The sequence below is a fragment of the Stenella coeruleoalba genome (genome assembly GCF_951394435.1).
Source record: "Stenella coeruleoalba genome assembly, chromosome: 1".
Lineage (NCBI taxonomy): Eukaryota > Metazoa > Chordata > Mammalia > Artiodactyla > Delphinidae > Stenella > Stenella coeruleoalba.
In genome coordinates this window covers 151,047,672-151,072,167 of record NC_137169.1, presented here as the reverse complement: position 1 = coordinate 151,072,167, position 24,496 = coordinate 151,047,672, and the positions used below count along the sequence as shown (strand labels likewise).

Below are 24,496 nucleotides of genomic sequence, written 5' to 3'. Positions count from 1 at the left end.
TCAAAATGGGCAAGTGTACCTTTGACATAATTCCTGCATCCTTTTCCCAATACATATTTTTCTCCCACATTCTGCTGTTATTTCTGTAAGTTTCAAGGTTTTCATGCTTTTTCCATCATGTTGTACCATCTTGACCAGCCTTAACTTCCCCAAATGCTCCATATTTCAAAGTTTACGATCTTTCCTACACCAACCCCTGATCTCAGCAAGGCAACAAAAAGAATGCAAACAGATTTAAAGGAGTGGGTGAAAAGCCATGCCTAAACCTTTTAAAAGATAATTTACAGTTTTAAATACCTTGGCCACTAACTTAAAAGTTATCATTTATGGCGCCTTAAGTAGTATAAGGAATTAAAATATAAGCAATGTTTAATAAAGAAAACCAGGCAATATGAAGATAAGTTGATAAAAGAATAATCCTTGGAGATCAGTTTTTTATAAAAAACAGAGATATTTGGTTTAAGAAAAATTTTTTCTTTCAATATACATACTTGATAGTTACATAATATTGTTCTTTGATAACCCAATGTTGATACTATCAAGGCTGGCATAAAAAGGAATGGTTTCTTCCAGAGCAGATAACCATTTCATCATGTTACATTCCTCATCAAGACTCTCCAGCAGTTCTCTATTATCTGCTACATGAAGTTCAAACTCTTCAACAGGTTAGGAAATTATGTAGCAGCATGTAAGAACTGAAAACAGTTCTTACAGTTGAGTCATGTTAGAGAGAACCTCAAGTACTAAATTAAAGACTTGGAATCCCAGCTTCCTTCATGAAGCCTTCATAGACTCAAAATGGAGAAATAACAATGAACCACCTCTTACATTAACATATGACAAAGTTTAGTACTTGATTAATATATGTCCTTGAATTATTCTCTACTTGTTTCATATATTGATCTTTTTCCCAGAGGAGATTATAGAAACTTGGAATTAGATTGTGAAGTCCTCCTGTACGAGCTGCCTCATTTCTACTTGTTGTTCCAACTTGGTTATTAACAGTACACTCTTATACTCCTAAAAGCCTCCTATTTTGTATGACTCACTGTATAGCCAGCCTACCCTTAAAGACCATTTATTTTCTTACATCAAGTACCTAATATATAATCAATAAAAACTTTCCTCTGTTTTCAGTATGGAGTAATCTTTTTCTTGGCTCTCTGTACTTTTCTTAATTAGCATTTATCACAGTTGATAATTATATATATCACTGAATATAAATATTTATAATAAATAAATACATATATTTGAATGATTACCTGTTTAATATCTGTGTCTGCACTTGATTTTAAGTTCTGTGATCAGCAGCACTTAACCAGGAGTAGTGATTTTGCTCCCCACCCCTGGTGGACATTTGGGAATATCTAGAGACATTTTTGGTTATTGCAAACTGGGCCGGGAAGGCGGGGCGGGGAGTAGAGGCAGGCTGCTGGTATCTAGTGGGTAGAAACCAGGGATGCTGCTAAGCATCTTACAATGCACAAGACAGCCTCCTATAACAAAGAATTACCTGGTCCAAAAGTGCTAAGGTTGAGAAACTCTATTCTATGAGGGTAAAAAGTTTGCCTATTTTGACTCAAAATAGACAACCTTCCCAGGGGAACAGTGTTTGATGCACATGAGATAATCAATAAATATTTGCCAAGTTAATGAATAAACACATCACTCAAGACCCTTTACTAATTCTCATACTGGCTCCTTCTTGCTCCTTGCCTCCCTTTTGTCACATCTGTAAACTCACATGAGACTAGAAATTAAACATTAAAGTACGAATTTGAAATGCTCTAATTACTAATATATTGATAGATTGGCTAACGAGCTAAAGATAGTTTTTATTAGTTAAATGAGCTGCATGTTAATCATGTTCTCCATGTTATCAGAATTATTAATTATAAAGAAAACTCTCAGTATTCGCCACACCATTTTCTTAAGAAGTATAGTCTAATTTTATTACAACAAGCTTTGCTTTAGGTCAGCCATTAGATAAGTTCAGGATATAGCAAACACTGTTCATAAAGACCAGAATAAAAGTTCTTATAAGACTTATCAAAATAGATTAGTTACACAGAGGAAATCATCAAATAAGTAACATATTGAAGATAATTGGACCTAGTTTCTCACTGCAAATTATAAATATAGAAAGGCCAAACTACAAGGAACTCTGCAATATTAAGCAGAAATTGAGATAGTGATATAACAGAAATTAATATACATATAAATGTATATATACATAACTACACAGATATGTATACATATATACCTATATGTACGTACACACACACACACACACACTTCCTGACTATGTACTGAAAGGGCCTGAGAACAGTGGCACCCAATACAACGTACAAAACTACTATTCATATTTTAGGTTCTAAACATCATTCTCTACACAAAAATGATTCCTTGGAGCACACTGATCCCAGAGCTAGGGTAGGGATATTGCAAGATGAGCCTAGAGCATCTTGTGCAGATAGTAAACATGTGTTCAAAAAATGATGGAGACATTGAGGATTAAATGGTAGTGATTGATGTATCAGTATTAATTTCTTCATAGTTATACTCTTCTCACGTAGAATGCCCTTGTTTGTAAGAAAAATTCGCCAAGGTATTCAAGGGTAATGGAGCATCTTATACTCAATTGGATCAGGAAAAAAAGCCTGAGTTATTGTTCCAACTTTTCTGTAAGTTTGAAATTATTTCAAAATACAAATAAAAAATACATAAAATGTGAAGGTTTTTACATTTGTGTTCCTTATTTGCATTTTGATATAGATTTATCTTATTTAAATAGGTTCTAGTAATAAATTTCATTCATATGTTATTCACTCAACAAATATTGAGTACCCTATTCTATGACAGGCACTGGGAACATAGTAGGAAAAAGTGGACAAAAATCACTGCTTTCATGAAGTTTATATTTTGATGGGGGGGAAATGAATACATAAAATGTTAGATACTGATAAGTGCTAAGGAGAAAAACATAAAACAGTGAAGGAAGGAATATAAAGAGTTTGGAGGGGATGGGGGAGCTAAAGTTTTAGATACGGTAACCCAGGACGGTAGTCACTGAAAAGGTTACTTTTAAGGAAAATTGAAAAGATATAAGGAAGCTAGATGCAGATATCTGGGGTAAGAGTCTTCTTGACATAGAGAACAGCAAGGCTTTGAGATGGGAACATACCTAACATGTTCCAGGAACACAAAAAAGCTGGAATGGTTAGAGCATGAAGAGCTGAAGAACAAGGGAGGGACTAGTAAGAACAAGGTTAGAGAGGTAATGAGGAGATCCAGATCACCTAGAGCCTTCCCAGAAGGGACTCCGGCTTTCACTGAGATGGGAAGTCATGATGTGGGAAGCCACATCATCTGACTTAAGTTTTAGCAGGATCACTGAGGCTATTGCTAGAAAATACAATAGAGGGGGACAAAGATGGTTTTGACAAGAGGGTAATGTTAAACAAATTTAACTTCTCCACAATAGCCAGTCATCTATTATAAAATACAATAAAAACCTAAATGAAAACAAAGAAGTCATTTTATACACTGTTTCTTTCTAAAATAATATGAAGGCTGAGGATTCACTTCACAAATTATTTTTAAAAAAAGGGCAAAAAACAGAAGTAAAAAAATTAAGGTCTTGTTCCAACTCCCAGGTTTCATTTTTTTTAAATCAGTTAATTTATTTCCAGTATTACTAAAGTAATGTGAAGACCAAATCTTAGCATAAATCTAAAAAATGTACTTAACTGAGAACATTTATTCAATCTTATAACAGTTATAGCAAATGCTTCAAATATGAAAGAAAACACAAAAGAAGGGAAAGAGGGAGACAGAAATGTGAAAATCATGAGAAGGCAGAAGAGATTAAAATTAAGAAGAGAAAAAGGAAGGGAGGTTCTACTTTTGTAAATGTGAGATTAGGTAATTCAGCTGGATACTCCACCAAGAATAATTTTAAATGTCAGACAAAAGGAAGACTGATAAACTAACTCCCATGCTAAGCTGGAATCACAATGATTACTCGCTGATGGTAGTGGAAAACCAAAAAATAAACTAGATCTTACATAGATCTGCAGTCTAGCTTCATGACATCTGAGTGGACCAGCAAACCTCAAGACTTGAACTTAATTTAAGGTGTTCCCTAGATTGCTAATGCCTCCAAGGAATCTGGCAGATACAAAATCAAATCCCCTCAGAGAGAAGAAAACATTATTCAAGGCTTCGTATTTCTACCAATAATTTTCAAATACAATGTTGAGTATACAAAGTCTATTCTCATTATTCCAGGATTCTGATTTGTAAATTTGTCTACTCACTAAATTTTACTTGTAATTCAAAAATCAATGCACTGGGTGCTCTTGCAGCTATTTCCAGACACACAGAACAGACCTGCAAAAAAATTGAACCACCAGGTGAAATTGAAAAAGGCGATGCTGCCTTCTTGCTTCAGCTCTCCGACTGTAAACAAGTGTCCTTTCCACAGTATACTTAGTGCCCCAATTTTCACACTTTTCTGCTTTTTGTTAATGATTTCACTATTTAAAATGACCCACAAAAGTAGCGCTAAAGTGCTGTCAAGTGTTCCTAAGCACAAAAAGGCTGTCATGTGCTTTACGGAGAAAAAATACAGGTGATAACTAAGGTTCATTCATGCATGAGTTAGTGCTTTTAGCTTGGAGTTCAATGTTAATAAATCAGTAACACATATTAAATGTCTTTAAACAGAAACACACATAAAACAAGGTTATGTATTGCTCATTTGATGAAAATGTGACAAGATTGCAGGAAACTAACCCAAATCCTGCATTTTCTCTAGAAGCAATGATTCAGTTTTTGTGGCTACTTTATATAACATAGCAACCATGAATAACAAGAAGCAACAGTATTTACAATGAGTATAACAAGTGTCTTAGATGAGCTAAGACACCAGAAGCAAAAACCAACAGAAACAACAAATTACAAAAACAGACCTATAGGGATTCCAGATACTGAAATATCACAGAGTGTAAATAAAACAACAAACCTACCATGTTCCTGGAGATAAAAGTCAAATCTGAAATTTTCAGCAGTGAAATATAAAACTATGCAAGTGACATAGCTAATCTGAAAGACACAAATATAAATTCTGGAATTAAAAAATACAATAACCCAAAAATAAGAACTTGACGGGTAAGCTTAATATCATGTTAGATACCAATATAGAGAGAAAGACTGGGAAACCATCAGAAGAAACTAGAATGAAGCAAAAAAAAGATGGAAAACACAGAAAGGGTACAAGATGCATAGAGTACACATAGGGAAGATTTTACAAGTTTTTTTTATTGTTATCCTAGAAGATCAGAGAGAGAATGGGTTACTGAAAGTACCTTAAGAGTGAATGGCTAAGAATTTTCCAGAAAGACATTAATCTACCTATATATTCAAGATAGTTAATGAATATTCAAACAGGATAAAAAAGAAGAAATACATGTCTAGGCACAAAACAAAGAGAAAAATCTTAAAACTACTCAGAGGAAAAACAAGATAACTTTCCATGGCCCAACAGTTACACTAACAGCTAACATTTCAATAGTAATAGTGGAAACCCAAAAATAGAGGAATGATATCTTCAGTGACTAAAAAGAAAATAAGTATCAACCTAGAATTCTCTATTTAGTAAAAAATATCCTTCAAGAATGTAGGCAAAATAAATACATTTTCACACAAATAAAAATTAAAAGACATCAACAGATGAATGGATAAACAAAATATGGTATATACATACAACAGAATATTATTCAGCCTTAAAAAGGAAATTCTGCCACATGCTACAACATGGATGAAGCTTGAAGACATTATTCTAAGGTTCATAATAAGCCAGTCAAAAAGTATAAATACTATAGGACCCCACTTATATGAGGTACTTAGTCAAATTCACAGTAATAAAACGTAGAATCATGGTTGCCAAAGGACGGGAGAATGGGGAGTTATTTAAGGAGTACAGAGATTGAGTTTTGCAAGATGAAAGGAGTTCTTGGAGACAGATGGTGATGATGGCTGAACAACAATGTGAATGCACTAAATGCCACTGAACTGTACACTTAAAAATGGCTAAAATGGTAACTTTTATGTTATATATATTTTACCATAAAACAGTATATTAAAAAAAAACTAAGAGTTGCCACCAGCAGATGTACTAGAGGAAGTTCTAAAGGATATACTTCAAGAGGAAAAAAATACAATCCCAGATAAAAGATGGTAGATATAAGAATAAATGAAAGAATGACAAATGTGAAAAAAAAATGTTCAACCTCATTAGCAATCAGGGAATGACAAATACAAACCACCATAAGACACTAACACACACACATACCCCATTTTGGCAAAAACTAGAAATCTGGTAATATAGAAGACTGGAGATGATACAGAGCAAACACTGTTGGCAAAAATGGAAAATTGGTACACCCATTTTGGAGAACAGTTTTGCATATTCTAATAAAGTTGAGTATATATATTCCCTGTGACTCAGTAATTCCACTCCTGGATACAAACCCTTATAGAAATGTGCACATATATTCACCAGGAAGACATGTATAAGAATGTTCAGAGTAGCACAGTTTGTAATAACAAATTAGAAACAGCTCAAATGCCCATCTGCAATACAAAAGATAAGTAAGTTGTGGTACAATAACACAATGGAATACTATACAGCAAAGAAAATTAATGGACTAAAACTACACTAAATATGGATGAATCTTACAAACCTAATATTGAGTGAAAGAAATAAGATACAAAAGAACGCATAAAGTTCTATCCCAATTTACATAAACCAAAGAAAGGAAAAATTCTGTATTGTTTAAGGAGAGATATATAACTGCTAAAGCTATATATTGTAAAAACTAGGTAATTTAATACCATAAAAGTAAGGAGAACATTTACCTTTAGGGGAAGGAAAAGAGGATGTGAGCAGGACTTACGGATGGCTCCTGGCGTACTGGAAATATTGTTTCTTCATTTGCATGGTGACCAGTTGAAAGTTCAATTCATATTCTTTCATCTTACTGTAAGTCTATGTATGAAGCACTATTCTGGTCTAAATGTATTACTTTTTTTTTTTTTTTTTTGCGGTACGCGGGCCTCTTGCTGCTGTGGCCTCTCCCATTGCGGAGCACAGGCTCCTGACGCGCAGGCTCAGCGGCCATGGCTCACGGGCCCAGGCGCTCTGTAGCATGTGGGATCTTCCCAGACCGGGGCACGAACCCGTGTCCCCTGCATCAGCAGGCGCACTCTCAACCACTGTGCCACCAGGGAAGCCCAATGTATTACATTTTTAAACACAATAATTTTTTAAAGTAGAAAGGGAATATTAAGAGCTGAGGGGAAAAAAACTAGACCAAGAGCCATAAGCACCTATAAAGATGCTGATTTTATGTGTAACCTAAGAGAATCAGTTGCTATTTTACAATCACTGCTACCAGCAAGGTAGCTACATTTCTGTCATATTAAAGAATATATACTACTATGGATTAAATATTATTTCTTCAGACAATAAATAATATGGATAGAATGCATCTTATATATTAATAAAGGCACCTAACTTTTATACCATAATACTTCTAAACAATTTACCCTAATACTCCCAAACTGCACTGTTGGTACATAATGTGGTTTTATACTTTAGGTGGCCCATCCTGTCAGCTGAGAAAACACCTGGCTAACAAAGGCAATGGCTTCTGCCTAAGAATGTGCATCCCCAGGTATGAAGGAGCCATGGTTGTGCTACATGCCCTGCCTAACTTCCTGCACAAATCAAAGAAGCCCAGCAATCAGGTACTGGAGGACTAGACTTCGCTCACTAATAAGGTATACATCATAGTAGGTACATCTTACCAAATGAAACCTCTCCCCTGGCCCATGTTTATCAACCTGAGATGCAACAGGATATGATGAAGCACAATGAGGGAATTACTTAGTGAAGCCCCACAGCAGTCATATGCGGGTCATATGTGGGGCAGACCTGTCACAAGGTCTTTACACTAGCTAACCTCTTTCTGGAATGGATGTCCCCCATACATGGCTAGTACTAACTTAATCCTTCAGGCCATCCTATCTAAAATTTCAACCAAGATGACCCCCACCCCACCGCTGCCAACTTTGATGTTTCATATCCTCTCTCCCAGACGTGAGTTTTCTCTATTGTCTAACATATCATATGCTTTATGTATTTATCTTTATTTGCTATCTCCCTCACTTGTATGTGAGCTTCATAAACACAGTAGGTACTCAAGTATTTCTTGACTGAATGAAGAAATGAATAGATGGAGAACACCTGGCAGAGAAAAGACTCAGCTCCCATTTTGGTAAGCCCTTCTTCCCCTTCACCCTTGCTCCAAGTACTTACTGAATCCCAAATATTAAGTTTAAAACTTGAGAGTTGATAGAATATCTTCCCTGGCTTCTGAAAACTCAGTCAAGCAAGGAACAATAGTTTAGAAAGATTTCCTAAAACCCTGGGTGATCATCTGTCATCTGCATCATCAATAGGCACCAATGAAGGACCTGTCCCAGTTATCTAAATGTCTGAGCCTAAATAAGACAGATCATCCCCATGACTATAGTCAGAGGTCTAATGATCTTTCTCTGTTCTATCCTTAACATTTAAACACATAAAATGACACACTACATGCAAAGCACATAGCGCCATGTTTGATACATAGTAAGGATTTAACATTAGCCACAAAGAGATACCATCTAACTTAAAGACAATTTTTTCAAGGAAAATAATATGAATGTATTTTAAAGAATATAGTAATATATATGCATTTAAGAAATGTAAATATTTTATTGTTGAAGACAAAGTGCACAGAATTTAAGTTCCTTTATCTTAGAATCTTTCTTGCTGCCTGAACTAGTCCAAATCCAATATTTCATTAGAAATTATGATGCTAGGATAATTTCTAAAAGTCAAAATAACATATTTTTGTCAGTATACCTGGCAATTGTAAATGAATAAAGCATCTACATTTTCCCCCAAGTTTCAAAAGAATAAATGTAATAGTTTCATAGTAATTCTGAGTTTCTGAGAAGTTCTGGCACGTATTTAGTGAATAAATTACATGAAATGGATAGACTTTAAATATGTTTATTAATCTTTCATTCCAGAGGCAAAAAAAAATCATTAATCCTCAGGCTAGATTGATGATCATCTGTTTTTAAAATTTTTCTTGTCAACAGAAAATACTAAAAATCACAATGAATTTACTATACATACTTTTAATTGCCAACTATGAAACTCCTTTGTAATGATGTGATCAAGCTAACACACCATTTCACAGAAGCAAGGTATTTAGGGAAGCAAAGACAATGTCAAAATTATTTTTTATCTGACTTATGTATAATCAAATATCCACCCTCTACAGATGGCTATGAAAGCATCCAAAAAAAATGTTTCCATGTGACAGAGCACATCATGCTCCACAAAATGGACTGCTTTCCATACTATTAATAAGACTCTTAACATACTTTCCTTCAAAACCTTCTTTTTGATCATAAATCCCTTCCAGAGTTACTAAGTAATTTCAGAAAATAAGATATGAATGGTTAAAACACTGACCTCAGCACATCTGGCAACACAAATTATGCATGGCAAGGTAAAGACTGTTGACACTGTATTTAAAATGTAAATCTCATCTTCCGAAATCATTCACTAACTGTTCCAGAAACATTTCTAGAATGAACCATAGCTTTCAGAATTGGGGCCAAGTTTTATAGTGAATTTTAATGTTGGCTTATGGATTTGATATCTGTCATTTACTTACTTTATGACATAAAGACTTACCAGAATAAAATATATTTTAACAACTTATAAAGCAAAAAAATGCTATTTCTAAGTATAATTATTCAACTATGAAACCAAATCAAATATCAAATTTTCCTACTGAATGAAAAACTATCATCTTGCCATTTGTCATTAAATACTGCCTACTACTAGAATTATACGGATTATTACTTTAATTTTTTAAATTATCCAATTTAATGATTATTGTTGATAATTAACAAAACCAATGAATTAATTTCTAAATCATTATTTTACTCTACTGAAACTCTCATAAGTTCTAAAAAGCAAATAGTCTATTCACTGGGATTTTGTTTCTGAAGATTCTAATCACCATAACAATTTAACCAATTAAATTATTTAAAATTTACAGCACTGGAATAAATCTCTAAAGTCATTTTTCAAACTGGAATAAATCTCTAAAGTCATTTTTCAAACTTACATTTTCAAAGTAAGCTATATTCAGAAAATCCTGCTATCTTTAAGACTCAGTGTTCACAGATAATTAGGTAATAATGCAAATTTTAGAAATTTTATTAAATTAATGAGAAAGTAAGTGCTTTATTGTGAGTGACTTGAAAGTTCACCTTTATTACTTAACTTAAGGCTTAAGTTCAGAGCCCAACTGGAGCAAAATACTCCAGCAGTCCCCTCATGAATATTTGTCTTTGTCACCATGGGCTAAAAAAGCATGTCAACTGACAAGGAAAACTTTGCAACAGATTCAGAACAGGGAAGAATTCATAGAACAGATGTCCATACCAAAATTATTTGTAGGATACTCAAATTTAAATGAAAACAATTGTGGTAATATAAAAAACGTTTAGTAAATCAATTTGGGAGGTTTCTAGACACGTTAGATCCTCTAACTGTATGCAAATTTTTAAAGTAAGAATATTAAAAAATACGGTAATATTCTGAATAGTTTCTAGATTAGAAACCAAAGGAATGTTACAGTTATCTCATTCATAACTCTAGAATTTTCACAATACCTTTCCTTTAAGGTTTAAAATTATATTCCCTTTCAGTTTATTTCATTTTAGATGCAAATACCACTTTTCATTTAATATCAGAAGACTTAGAAAAGCACAGCCTTCACATTTATTTTTCATTTCATCAACCTAATCAGCAGAATATTGAGACCAAGAGAAGTTAACTTGAACACCCTCCAGTGGATGGCTCTGCAGCACAACAGAAGCATTTCCATCCTGAACTTATTTTACTGTGCATATTTTTGAATGATAGTTAGAAATTTTTAATTTATACACTAGATTACAATCATAAAAATGTTGGTAAAAATCCAACTTTTAAAAAAATGAAAAACTCTAAGTCACTACTTAACTTGTCTCTATTGCAAAATTCTTAACTCAGAACTTCCTCTACCAAGGTATTAGATACTATTTTAATAACAGAATGGTTATTTCCTTTTTAATCTGTTGTCGTAATCAAGCAGTATTCAGAAAGTAAGACCGGAAGGAAGGAAATTAGTCCAAATACAAATAGTGAATCCTTATGAGAGAAAAATACAGCTAAATTTTTAAAATATGTATCTATATGTGCTGTATGTATATCAAAGGTAACCACGTAACATTGGGGGGGATCTTCATTCAAGGGTAATTTGAGTTAAACAATGTGTACTGAGAGTATAATCCCCCAAACACTGGATTTTTTTTTTAATTTACTTTTTTTTTTTAAAGAGCATATTGTATTTTTTCTTAATGAATTTATTTTATTTATTTATTTTTGGCTGCGTTGGGTCTTCGTTGCTGCGCACGGGCTTTTCCTAGTTGTGGTGAACGGGGCCTACTCTTCATTGTGGTGCACGGGCTTCTTATTGCAGTGGCTTCTCTTTGTTGCAGAGCACAGGCTCTAGGCGCGTGGGCTTCAGTTGTTGTGGCACGCGGACTGAGTACTTGTGGCTCACGGGCTGAGTAGTTGTGCTCGTGGGCTCTAGAGTGCAGGCTCAGTAGTTGTGGCACATGGGCTTAGTTGCTCTGCGACATGTGGGATCTTCCTGGACCAGGGCTCAAACCCATGTCCCCTGCATTGGCAGGCGGATTCTTTTTTTTTTTTTTTTTTTTTTTTTGTGGTACGCGGACCTCTCACTGCTGTGGCCTCTCCCGCTGCGGAGCACAGGCTCCGGATGCAAAGGCCCAGCAGCCATGGCCCACGGGCGCAGCTGCTCCGCAGCATGTGGGATCCTCCCGGACCGGGGCACGAACCTGTGTCCCCTGCATCGGCAGGCAGACTCTCAACCACTGCGCCACCAGGGAAGCCCCTGGATTTGTTTTTAATCACGTAAGTATAATACATGCATATGCTGAGGGAAAAAAAGGGATGTATTTTTAAGAAAACTTTTTACTAAATTTATGCCAATTCAGAGTAAAGTGTTCATGTTAATATTTTAAATATAAATCATTAAATCCTGAGTACTGACCTCCGGAAAGCTAAATTAATTTAAAAATACACAGTAGCAAAGAATGATAATAAAAGAAAAACAACCAAAAAAGTCTGTATTTAACTGGCTGCTCAATCATTAGAAAGGTGCCCCATAACTACCATATGTTACTCAAATATGTTATCACACCTACAATTTCATCATATGTCTCCCAAGAAATTAATTAGCTCTAACTTTTTCAACTTTGACAAAAACGTCTGCATCAGTCAGATTACTAGCTGTTGCAAACATTTCAAAATTCAAAGCTTTCTTCAGCTTATATTTAACCTTTTAATTACTATTAATCATTTAGCAAAATGTAGAACAACATTCATTAGACAGATGTCTAATTTTAGAATTTTGAATAATGTAAAGACATTTATACACATATTTACTTTCGGTACACATTTGCTTAGCAATTTTAAAAAATAAAATTCATCTAAGGTCTAAAACTATTTACTGATACATCATTTCACAGCTATATTTAGGTTAAAGAAAAGAACAGCTAAAATTTTCATTTTCTCAAAAATCTAAAAAGGCATAATAAGTTGAGATCATATGACTTACAGTAATAAATAAATTTAATGATTAGGACACATATAAATTACAAAAAAGAAACCTAATAGGACATGCTCATTTTAAAGAGATTTGACAAGCTATCAGCAGTAAAAAGAAACAAAAGTGGCTAAGAAGGGAATTTTCATAAATATTCTTTATCACATGTTTTAAAAGGAGGGGAAAAAACCTATTCCTGTTTGATTTTTAAATCACTATCAGCTCAGGCTGTCCTCAACCATGTAAACTAGCTTCCATCCCCACTATTTTATTGAAACTACTCTGTTAAGGCTACCAATAGACTTCTTAAGTATTCATTCAACAAATATTTATTGAGCAATGAACACAACAGACAAAAATTCTGCTCTCACAGAGCCTACCTTCTAATGGGAATGAAAGTGAAAACAAAAATAAGTAAATCGGTTGTATAAATCAAGTATAAAAATAGTGTATTAGTAGTGCTAAGTGCAAATATCTCCTAATTCCCTTGTTAACCAAACAAAAATCAAACAAACCACAAACAAGGAAAGCTTGCACTGGCTTCAGTAAAGCCATGTACAACACTGCTGAATTCTCCTTTGAGTTATTCTCAGCTAACAAAATAATGGGTAATCTAAAAATAATCTCTATCTAGTAAGGAATTAGATTTAAATTCCAAAGTTACTACTTAGGTTGAAGTAAATATTCAAATTAATCAGAATGAGGGCAGCCATGGGAACAGCCAAGAATATCCTGCTGGTAGCAGTCAGTCTTTGCTTTGCGGCTACCAAAGTTTTTGTTACTGCTAAGGAAAATGGCACCTATGAATTATACAATTTTTGAGCTGAAAAAACCTTAGAGATACCAGATGTCCTCTAGGAAGCTTTCCATGACCTCCACAAGAATATTTAAGCATTTCTTTCTCTTTATTCCAAAATTCCATAAAAATCAGGAATGATGTTCTTATTTATCTTTGTATTCCCAGAACCTGTCTTATGTTTGGTAGAAGAGTTTGACTAGACTTTTTACCAATGAAAGTTTTAGAAAAAATCAGTCTGGGAATTCCCTGGCAGTCCAGTGGTTAGGACTCTGCGCTTTCACTGCTGAGGGCCCAGGTTCAATCCCTGGTCAGCGAACTAAGATCCCGCAAGCACCACAGCACGGCCAAAAAAGAAAGAAAAAAAATCAGTCTGACAATAATAAAACAAAGATTCAAAGTTTAAGGTTTGTAACTGCTGTGAAATTATTTGTATTATGTATAAGTACACTGCTCTCAACTAAGCAGGAAGCATACCCATTCATATTCAATAAGTACTTATTAAGGTCCTACCCTGTGCAAGGTTATATTAAAATGTATACTTACATATATATTAGAATGTATATATAAAATGTGTAAGGCTGACATGGTCCCTACCATCACAGGAAATACATTCAAAGGGGGGAAAGATAATAAAAAAGAAAATAAACAATAATTTTAGATTGCAATAAGTTCCATGACAGAAATTTGCAGGGCACATTGATAGAGACTATAGTGCTTTTATTGGATTCTCAAAGAGTACTTTATATAGGATGCACTGCAAGGGAAAGACAAGACCTTAAATAGATATTACAGGATATTATATAGTAGGTAAAGAGATTAGAAATCCAATTCAATTCAATTAACAATTGAATGAATATTACTATGTCTCATGTATTATGGTCACAGCATGAATGAAATCCAATCTTAGCCCCTGAAGAGTATGAATTCTAATAAGGGAGAGACATGTATATACATCATCTTGACTGTGGAGAACACACAGGGTTTAGGGAATCAGAGAGAAGAGCACTTAGATGACCTAAAGGTAGTTAGGAAATTTCCTAAAGGAAATGCTTAGAATAGGTAATAATAATGAAAATGCAAATAACGTATTTTGAAGGAAGAGTTAACAGAACAAGATAATAGGATGTGCATAGGAGGTTGAAAGAGGAGGAAGATATGAATATTTCTAGCCTAGTGATTTGAAGAAGTCTAATAATTTGTCAATAGAGGAAAGGTGAAGGGGAATCAGTATTAATCAAAAAAAAAAGATGAAAATTTTGAAAAGCTGAATTTATCACGACAATGGGATATCTATCCATGGGAACATTTTAAATAATCAACTAGAACATTAAAGAGGTTCTTTCATTGACTAGTAACAAATATTTGGGATTCACTAATACATACATAATGTATGTTTATGATGTCATGCAGCATGACAGCAGAAATAAAGAGTTTGCAGAGAGAACAGAAGAGGCTCAAGAATAGAATAAGGATGAGATATAGTCACATGTAGTGGTATCAAAAGATAACGTGTCAGTAAAAGAGCACTCCAATACAGGGATGAACCAAGAAAGCCAAATGTCAGGGAAGCCAAGAGAGATGTGTGTTCAACAAGGACTGGTAGCCCATAATGTTAAATGATACAGACACTCCTATAAGGCGAAGCAGAAAAGCCCATTGAATACGGTAAAAGGACATAACTACTGGCTGTAAAGCTTCACCATGCCTAAGTCCTAGTTAATCACAACAAGGAAAATAAAGACTATGAACCACATTCTCATAACATCAACTTTATCATTTTATAAGCATACCTAATATTTATTAGAAAAAATGAACACTGTATATAAGCAAAAAAAAGAGTAACAAATTAGCTATTCATTTCCAGCAAGAGACAACTTTTTAAATAATTTGTTTTCATATGGAAAAATTTCCAAGTTAAAAAATACTCAAAAGAAAAGAATTCTTTTCATTAAGAGATATATGAACATGCATATAAAGTGATGTAACTTCTGAGATTTGCTTCCAAATAATTTAGGAAGTGAAGGAATAGGTGGGTATATAATAAGATTGGCTATGAGTTGGAAATTTTTGAAGCTGGTGTTGATTACAGGGGTGTTGACTATATTATTCTACTTTTGTACATGTTTGAAATTTCTTCTTAATAAAATATTTTATTACCTAACAGCAAAGAGAAACAAACATTTGTATTTATCCCAACTCTATAGCAAATAATGCTTACAAAGATCTGAAATTAACCTCAAACTGTCAAAAGGAAAGAAAACAGTAGAATTTTTATATGAAGGAAGGTTGAAAACTTGGCTTATAAAATCTACAAACAGATAAAGGGGAGAAAAAAAACCCAGCATAAACAAATTATAGAATCTAGCTCTGGTTTCAGGAAAATTTTAAATTATAAAATGTCATACACTAAAATTTTTAAATATTTAGAATCAAATCATGAAAAATGTTTTCCCCAGAAGGTTAAGATACATAATTTTTTCATAATACACATTATAGGATAATTAAATTACTCAAGGTAAAAGATCTGTGACAATCTTACATAGTGCCAGAGGTAGGAGCCTATACCTGTTGGAACTAAAATTGGCTTTAAGTTATTAATTCTGATATATTCGTCCCTGTTTCCTAATTTCCACTATACCAGTTTTTTCACCTACGTAACTTCAATTCATTCTTGAATTCTTCAGGTCTCCATTTAAATGTTACTTATTCCAGGAATCTGACCCCCAACTCCACACAGTAGGACAGAATGTCATACTGTATCCCTCCCATGGAACCCTTTATTATCCCTATCATATTAACAGTTCATTTTAGCACCATGAAGGAAAGGACCATGTCTTTTAAAAACAAAAAAATTATTGAGATATAATTCACATACCATAAAATTACCATTTTAAAGTGTAGTTTTGTTTTTAGTATTAATATATTCACAAGGTTGTATAACCATCACCACTAATTTCAGAACCCTTCATCACCCTAAAAGGAAACCCTGAACCCATTTTAGCAGCCACTCTCCATTCCTTCTTCCTCCCAGCCCCGAAAACCACTAAACTACTTCCTGTCTCTGTGGGTTTGCCCATTCTGGACATTTCATATAAATGGAATCATACAATATGTGGCCTTTCATATCCAACTTTTTTCACTTAGCATAAGGTTTTCAAGGTACGTCCATGGTATAGCATGTATACACTTCATTACTTTTCTGGCTAAATAATATTCCATTTTATGGATTATTCCATATTTTGTTTACCCATGCAACAGTTAATGGACATCTGGGTTATTTCCACTTTGGCACTTTTATGAATAATGCTACTATGAATGTTCATATGCAAGGTTTGGATAAACATAAGATTTAAATTTTCTTGGGTATATACACCTAAGTACGAAACTGCTGGGTCATATGATAACTGTTTAAGTTTTCAAGGAACTGCCAAATTGTTTTCCAAAGCAGCTGCACCATTTTACAATCACACAAGCAGTGTATGAGGGTTCCAATGTCTTCATATCCTCATCAACACTTTTCATTATCCGTCTTTTTGATTAGTGCCATCCTAATGAGTGTGAAGTGATATTTCATGTGATTTTGATATGCATTTCTCTGCTGGTTAATGATGTTGAGCACCTCTTCATGAATTATTGGCCATTTGTGTATCTTCTTTGGAAAAATGTCAATTCAGATCTGCTGCCCATTTTTAATTTGGGCTGTCTTTCTATTACTGAGTCATATATTCTTGATATATTCTGGGTACTAGACCTTTATCAGATGTATGATTTTCAAATATTTTCCCCATCCTGTGGGTTGTCTTTTCACTTTCTTAAGAGTGCCATTTGACACATAAGTTTTTAATTTTTTTTTTTAACATCTTTCTTGGAATATAATTGCCTTACACTGGTGTGCTACTTTTCTGCTTTATAACAAAGTGAAATCAGTTATACATATACATATGTTCCCATATCTCTTCCCTCTTGCTTCTCCCTCCCTCCCACCCTCCCTACCCCACCCCTCTAGGCGGACACAAACCACCTAGCTGATCTCCCTGTGCTCTGCGGCTGCTTCCCATTAGCTATCAATTTTATGTTTGGTAGTGTATATATGTCCATGCCACTCTCTCAATTTGTCACAGCTTACGCTTACCCCTCCCCATATCAAGTCCATGCTCTAGTAGGTCTGTGTCTTTATTCCCGTCTTACTCCTAGGTACTTCATGACCTTTTTTTTTCTTTCTTAAGATTCCATACATATGTGTTAGCATGCGGTATTTGTTCTTCTCTTTCTGACTTACTTCACTCTGGATGACAGACGCTAGGTCCATCCACCTCACTACAAATAACTCCATTTCTTTTTATGGCTGAGTAATATTCCATTGTATATATGTGCTACATCTTCTTTATCCATTCACCTGTTGATGGACACTTAGGTTGCTTCCATGTCCTGGCTATTGTAAATAGAGCTGCAATGAACATTGTGGTGCATGACTCTTTTTGAATTATGGTTTTCTCAGGCTATATGCCCAGTAGTGGGATTGCTGGGTCGTATGGCAGTTCTATTTGTAGTTTTTTAAGGAACCTCCATACTGTTCTCCATAGTGGCTGTATCAATTTACATTCCCACCAACAGTGCAAGAGGGTTCCCTTTTCTCCACACCCTCTGCAGCATTTATTGTTTCTAGTTTTGATGATGGCCGTTCTGACCGGTGTGAGATAATATCTCATTGCAGTTTTGATTTGCATTTCTCTAATGATTAATGATGTTGAGCATTCTTTCATGTGTTTGTTGGCAATCTGTATATCTTATTTGGAGAAATGTCTATTCAGGTCTTCTGCCCAGTTTTGGATTGGGTTGTTTGTTTTTTTGTTGTTGAGCTGCATGAGCTGCTTGTAAATCCTGGAGATTAATCCTTTGTCAGTTGCTTCATTTGCAAATATTTTCTCCCATTCTGAGGGTTGTCTTTTGGTCTTGTTTATGGTTTCCTTTGCTGTGCAAAAGCTTTGAAGTTTCATTAGGTCCCATTTGTTGATTTTTGTTTTTATTTCCATTTCTCTAGGAGGTGGGTCAAAAAGGATCCTGCTGTGATTTATGTCATAGAGCGTTCTGCCTATGTTTTCCTCTAAGAGTTTGATAGTGCCTGGCCTAACACTTAGGTCTTTAATCCATTTTGAGCTTATTTTTGTGTATGGTGTTAGGGAGTGTTCTAATTTCATACTTCTACATGTACCTGTCCAGTTATCCCAGCACCATTTATTGAAGAGGCTGTCTTTTCTCCACTGTATATTCTTGCCTCCTTTATCAAAGATAAGGTGACCATATGTGCGTGGGTTTATCTCTGGGCTTTCTCTCCTGTTCCATTGAACTATATTTCTGTTTTTTTGCCAGTACCATACTGTCTTGATTACTGTAGCTTTGCAGTATAGTCTGAAGTCAGGGAGCCTGATTCCTCCAGCTCTGTATTTCTTTCTCAAGACTGCTTTGGCTATTCGGGGCCTTTTTCATTTCCATACAAATTGTGAAAATTTTTGTTCTAGTTCTGGGAAAAATGTCAGTGGTAGTTCGATAGGGATTGCATTGAATCTGTAGATTGCTTTGGGTAGTAGAGTCATTTTCACAATGTTGATTCTTCCAATCCAAGAACATGGTATATCTCTCCATCTATTTGTATCATCTTTAATTTCTTTCATCAGTGTCTTATAATTTTCTGTATACAGGTCTTTTGTCTCCTTAGGTAGGTTTATTCCTAGACATTTTATTCTTTTTGTTGCAATGGTAAATGGGAATGTTTTCTTAATTTCACTTTCAGATTTTTCATCATTAGTGTATAAGAATGCCAGAGATTTCTGTGCATTAATTTTGTATCCTGCTACTTTAAGAAATTCATTGATTACCTCTAGCAGTTTTCTGGTAGCATCTTTAGGACTCTCTATGTATAGTATCACATCATCTGCAAACAGTGACAGCTTTAATACTTCTTTTCTGATTTGGATTCCTTTTATTTCTTTTTCTTCTCTGATTGCTGTGGCTAAAACTTCCAAAACTATGTTGAATAAGAGTGGTGAGAGTCGGCAATCTTGTCTTGTTCCTGATCTTAGTGGAAATGGTTTGTTTTTCACCGTTGAGGACGATGTTGGCTGTGGGTTTGTCATATATGGCCTTTATTATGTTGACGAAAGTTCCCTCTATGCCTACTTTCTGCAGGGTTTTTATCATAAATGGGTGTCGAAAGCTTTCTCTGCATCTATTGAGATGATCATATGGTTTTTATGCTTCAATTTGTTAATATGGTGTATCATGTTGATTGATTTGCGTATATTGAAGAATCATTGCATTCCTGGGAAAAACCCCACTTGATCATGGTGTATGATCCTTTTAATGTGCTGTTGGATTCTGTTTGCTAGTATTTTGTTGAGGATTTTTGTATCTACGTTTATCAGTGATATTGGCTTGTAGTTTTCTCTCTTTGTGACATCCTTGTCTGGTTTTGGTATCAGGGTGATGGTGGCTTCGTAGAATGAGTTTGGGAGTGTTCCCCCCTCTGCTATATTTTGGAAGAGTTTGAGAAGGATAGGTGTTAGCTCTTCTCTAAATGTTTCATAGAATTCACCTGTGAAGCCATCTGGGCCTGGGCTTTTGTTTGTTTGAAGATTTTTAATCACAGTTTCAATTTCAGTGTTTGTGAATGGTCTGTTCATATTTTCTATTTCTTCCTGGTTCAGTCTTGGCAGGTTGTGCATTTCTAAGAATTTGTCCATTTCTTCCAGGTTGTCCAATTTAATGGCATAGAGTTGCTTGTAGTAATTTCTCATGATCCTTTGTATTTCTGCAGTGTCGGTTGTTACTTCTCTTTTTTCATTTCTAATTCTATTGATTTGAGTTTTCTCCCTTTTTTTCTTGATGAGTCTGGCTAATGGTTTATCAATTTTGTTTATCTTCTCAAAGAACCAGCTTTTAGTTTTGTTGATCTTTGCTATTGTCTCCTTCATTTCTTTTTAATTTATTTCTGATCTGATCTTTATGATTTCTTTCCCTCTGCTAACTTTGGGGGTTGTTCTTCTTTCTCTAATTGCTCTAGGTGCAAGGTTAGGTTGTTTGAGATGTTTCCTGTTTCTTAAGGTAGGATTGTATTGCTATAACTTCCCTCTTAGAACAGTTTTTGCTGCATCCCATAGGTTTTGGGTCGTCGTGTCTCCATTGTCATTTGTTTCTAGGTATTTTTGATTTCTTCAGTGATCACTTCGTTTTTAAGTAGTGTATTGTCTAGCCTCCATGTGTTTGTATTTTTTCAGATCTTTTCCTGTAATTGATATCTAGTCTCATAGCATTGTGGTCGGAAAAGATACTTGATACAATTTCAATTTTCTTGTACTTACCAAGGCTTGGTTTGTGACCCAAGATATGATCGATCCTGGAGAATGTTCCATGAGCAATTGAGAAGAATGTGTATTCTGTTGTTTTTGCATGGAATGTCCTATAAATATTAAGTCCATCTTGTTTAATGTATCATTTAAAGCCTGTGTTTCCTTATTTATTTTCATTTTGGATGATCTGTCCATTGGTGAAAGTGGGGTGTTAAAGTCCCCTACTATGATTGTGTTACTGTCGATTTCCCCTTTTATGGCTGCTAGTACTTGCCTTATGTATTGAGGTGCTCCTATGTTGGGTACATAAATATTTACAATTGTTTTATCTTCTTGGATCGATCCCTTGATAATTATGTAGTGTCCTTCTTTGTCTCTTGTAATAGTCTTTATTTTAAAGTCTATTTTGAAGTTTTTAATTTTGATGAGGTCCAATTTATCCATTTTTCATTGGTTGCTTGTGCATTTGGTATCAAATCTGAAATACCACTGCCCAATCCAGGATCACAAAGATTTATGCATTTTCTTCCAAGAGATTTATAGTTTTACCTTTTATGTTTAGGTCTTTAATCCATTTTGAGTTATTTTTTGTACACAGTATGAGGTAGGGGTCTAAATTGATTCTTCTGCATGTGGAAATCCAGTTGTACCAGCATCATTTGTTGAAGACTATTCTCCTGCAGTGAATGGTCTTGCTACGTCTGTCAAAAATTTACCAGAGTTGTATAAGTTTCTCAACTCTCAGTTCTCTCCCATTGATCTATGACTACCCTCCATGTCTCTTTTTGACTACACCACCTAGCACAGAACCTGAAATATGAAAGCACTCAGTATAGATTTTTAGGTGAATAAATCCCTTGTCAATAATAAAATGATTAAAGTGTGAGTTGAGCAATACCTTAGGGAGCATTATCCTAACCCAGTATTTAAAAAGCAAGAAACTGAGGCCTAAGAGAGGTCACCTGACTAGCTCAAAGGCAGAGAACAAATTACCTAAGAGCCAGAGGCAGGACCTGAATTCAGCTTTCCTAACGTCTGGTGCAGGGCTCTTTCCATAATATCATGCGGCTTTCTCAACTAAACTGAATTGCCTTAACATCTGCCAATGTGTCTGCCTATGAGAACCAGCATGTATATTAGAGACAGGCACATATCCTAATACTTAATCATAGGGGAACTCTTCATAAGTATAATTCACCAAAAAGCCTTACAATCAAAATGGGCCAGGAAATCATTAATATACCACTGAATGCAATGTTTCCCTCCAGACAACTGTCTTCTAACTTCACTTTCAGCTCAAGAACGTAGCTAGTCATACTTTCAGTCCTTAGATTATTCTAAATAGAAGAAAACCATTTGTGCGACAGTAAAAATAATAAAGCAATCAGCCACCTAGTTCCATTACCCTGCTCTCCTTACCATTTCCCACCATCATTGTGATGCTTCACTCACTACTAACTGTTTTAAAGAATGTAGAAATAGAGCAATCATCATAAATGTAACTTTCCTCTACCAACCAGCAATTAGTCTGCCTCTTTCCAAAAACCAGAGAAATTTTACAGCAGCAGAACAGAAAAATAAAGGGAAACAAGCAAATACAGGAGAAGCCTTCTAAAAGATATATGGAGGATGTATGATTTAGAGGTAAAGGGAAGACACTAAGTGTTCAAACTTAATACTACATTTATGCATACAAGTAAGGGAAATGCTGTCCGTGCAAATGTTGTGTATACAATATGTATGAGCAGATCATGAATTTTCCTATAGTCAAGAATATATTCGGCCTTCAGTTTAAACTACCTCTTCTCAAAATCTTCCCGAGTCACCCAAGCACAATTAACTTGTCCTTCCATAGTGCACCCACTCTTCCTTCTACAGACTCCATAACTGTAATGATTATAGCGTATTTTATTTTATTTATTTATTTATTTATTTTGCGGTACGCGGGCCTCTCACTGTTGTGGCCTCTCCCGTTGCGGAGCACAGGCTCTGGACGCGCAGGCCTTGCGGCCATGGCTCGCGGGGCCAGCCGCTCTGTGGCATGTGGGATCTTCCCGGATTGGGGCACGAACCCATGTCCCCTGCATCGGCAGGCGGACTCTCAACCACTGTGCCACCAGGGAAGCCCCGATTATAGCATATTTTAATAGTTACCTCACAAGTTTGTCTCCCTTCTAAACCATCATCTCACTGTGGGCAGAAACCATGTGTTTTTAGTGTTGTGTTCAGTGTAGAATTTAGCATAGCCCTGGCACATAGCAAGCACTTTATATTTCTTTGTCGAATGAACATTTTCAAAATGTTTGTAACACTGAACATACCTGTTCAAAAGTATCAATAAGAAGAAATGTATTCATTCTTGCTGTGGTAATTCCCAAATGTTATAGTTCACATACATACAGTTGTCATACTGTATATACACTTAGAGTATACGTACTTAGGTAGTATATGTCATACACTTCCTTACTCTAAGTACAAACTTCAAAGTTGGCCAATCTGCTAAAAACAAACAAATCTAATTCAATATGTTTAGAGCTGAATGTTGTAGTGTTCACCATCTCTGCTAATAATGCAATTTTATACTCTTAGCCAAAAACACAATAAAAAGTTCGAGACTAAGCAACCACAAGCAGCAGGATCTAAGTGGTGTCTTACGAAGGAGATGGGGAACCCTCTCTATAGAAACACGTAAAGGAATTCTTGAGGGCAAGATATTCTATGTTCACCAAAAAGAATTATAAACAAAAAAAATAAAATGACTGTCAAATACTGGTCTACTGGTAAATGTAAAAGCTTTGGAGTCTGAAAGTCCTGATTTTAAGATGTGCCTAGGGCTTCCCTGGTGGCGCAGTGGTTAAGAGTCCGCCTGCAAATGCAGGGGACACGGGTTCGTGCCCCGGTCCGGGAAGATCCCACATGCCATGGAGCGGCTAGGCCCATGAGCCATGGAGCGGCTGGGCCCGTAAGCCATGGCCACTGAGCCTGTGTGTCCAGAGCCTGTGCTCCACAATGGGAGAGGTCACAACAGTGAGAGGTCCACTTACCGCAAAAAAAAAAAAAAAAAAAGATGTGCCTCTGATGTGACCTCTTTAGGAAGGTCACTTCACCTGTCTGTGCCCCTTTCAGTTCCTCTTTTGTAAAATGTGAATAAGAATGCCTATCTCACAAAGCTCCCTTTGGGGATCAAATGATATTGTATAAAGGACCTGGCACAGATGCTCAGACACTAGCATGTAACAGTGTTCATTCCCTTCCTACCTGGCAACATGTTGTCACTTAAGGAGCAGAGTCAGAAAACTCTCTTGGCTGAAAATATTTCTCCCAACAGATGTCAGTCAATGTTTCAAGTTTCACCAAAAGGAAATTCTGTTTGGATTTTCAAAAGCCCCATTTAAATGTTAAAAAATCTGCCACTTAATGTATCTATTTGTCTTTCAGAGGTAACCTGTCAAGGCCCTAAAGTACTGGGGGATTTCTTTTGATAAAGATAAAACAGCGAAAGGCCTATCTATGGAGGATAACTCCTAAATGAGGAGGTTGAA

General features: G+C 35.3%; 1 protein-coding gene across 29 annotated transcripts in view; it reads right to left on the bottom strand.

Moving 5' to 3' along the window:
* Nucleotides 1-24,496, bottom strand: part of AKT3 (AKT serine/threonine kinase 3) — a 395,069-nt gene that overhangs the window by 302,949 nt on the left and 67,624 nt on the right. For 7 of the 29 annotated variants that reach the window (XM_079905021.1, XM_079904995.1, XM_079905005.1 and 4 more), the window contains one exon: nt 5,031-5,106. The exons of 20 other annotated variants lie outside the window; for them this stretch is intronic. In XM_079905021.1, the coding sequence (XP_079761147.1) occupies nt 5,031-5,106 (76 nt within the window). Of the gene's footprint in view, nt 1-5,030; nt 5,107-24,496 lie in introns of those variants that run through there. 2 more of the 29 variants (XM_079905018.1, XM_079905017.1) reach the window with 2 other exon arrangements.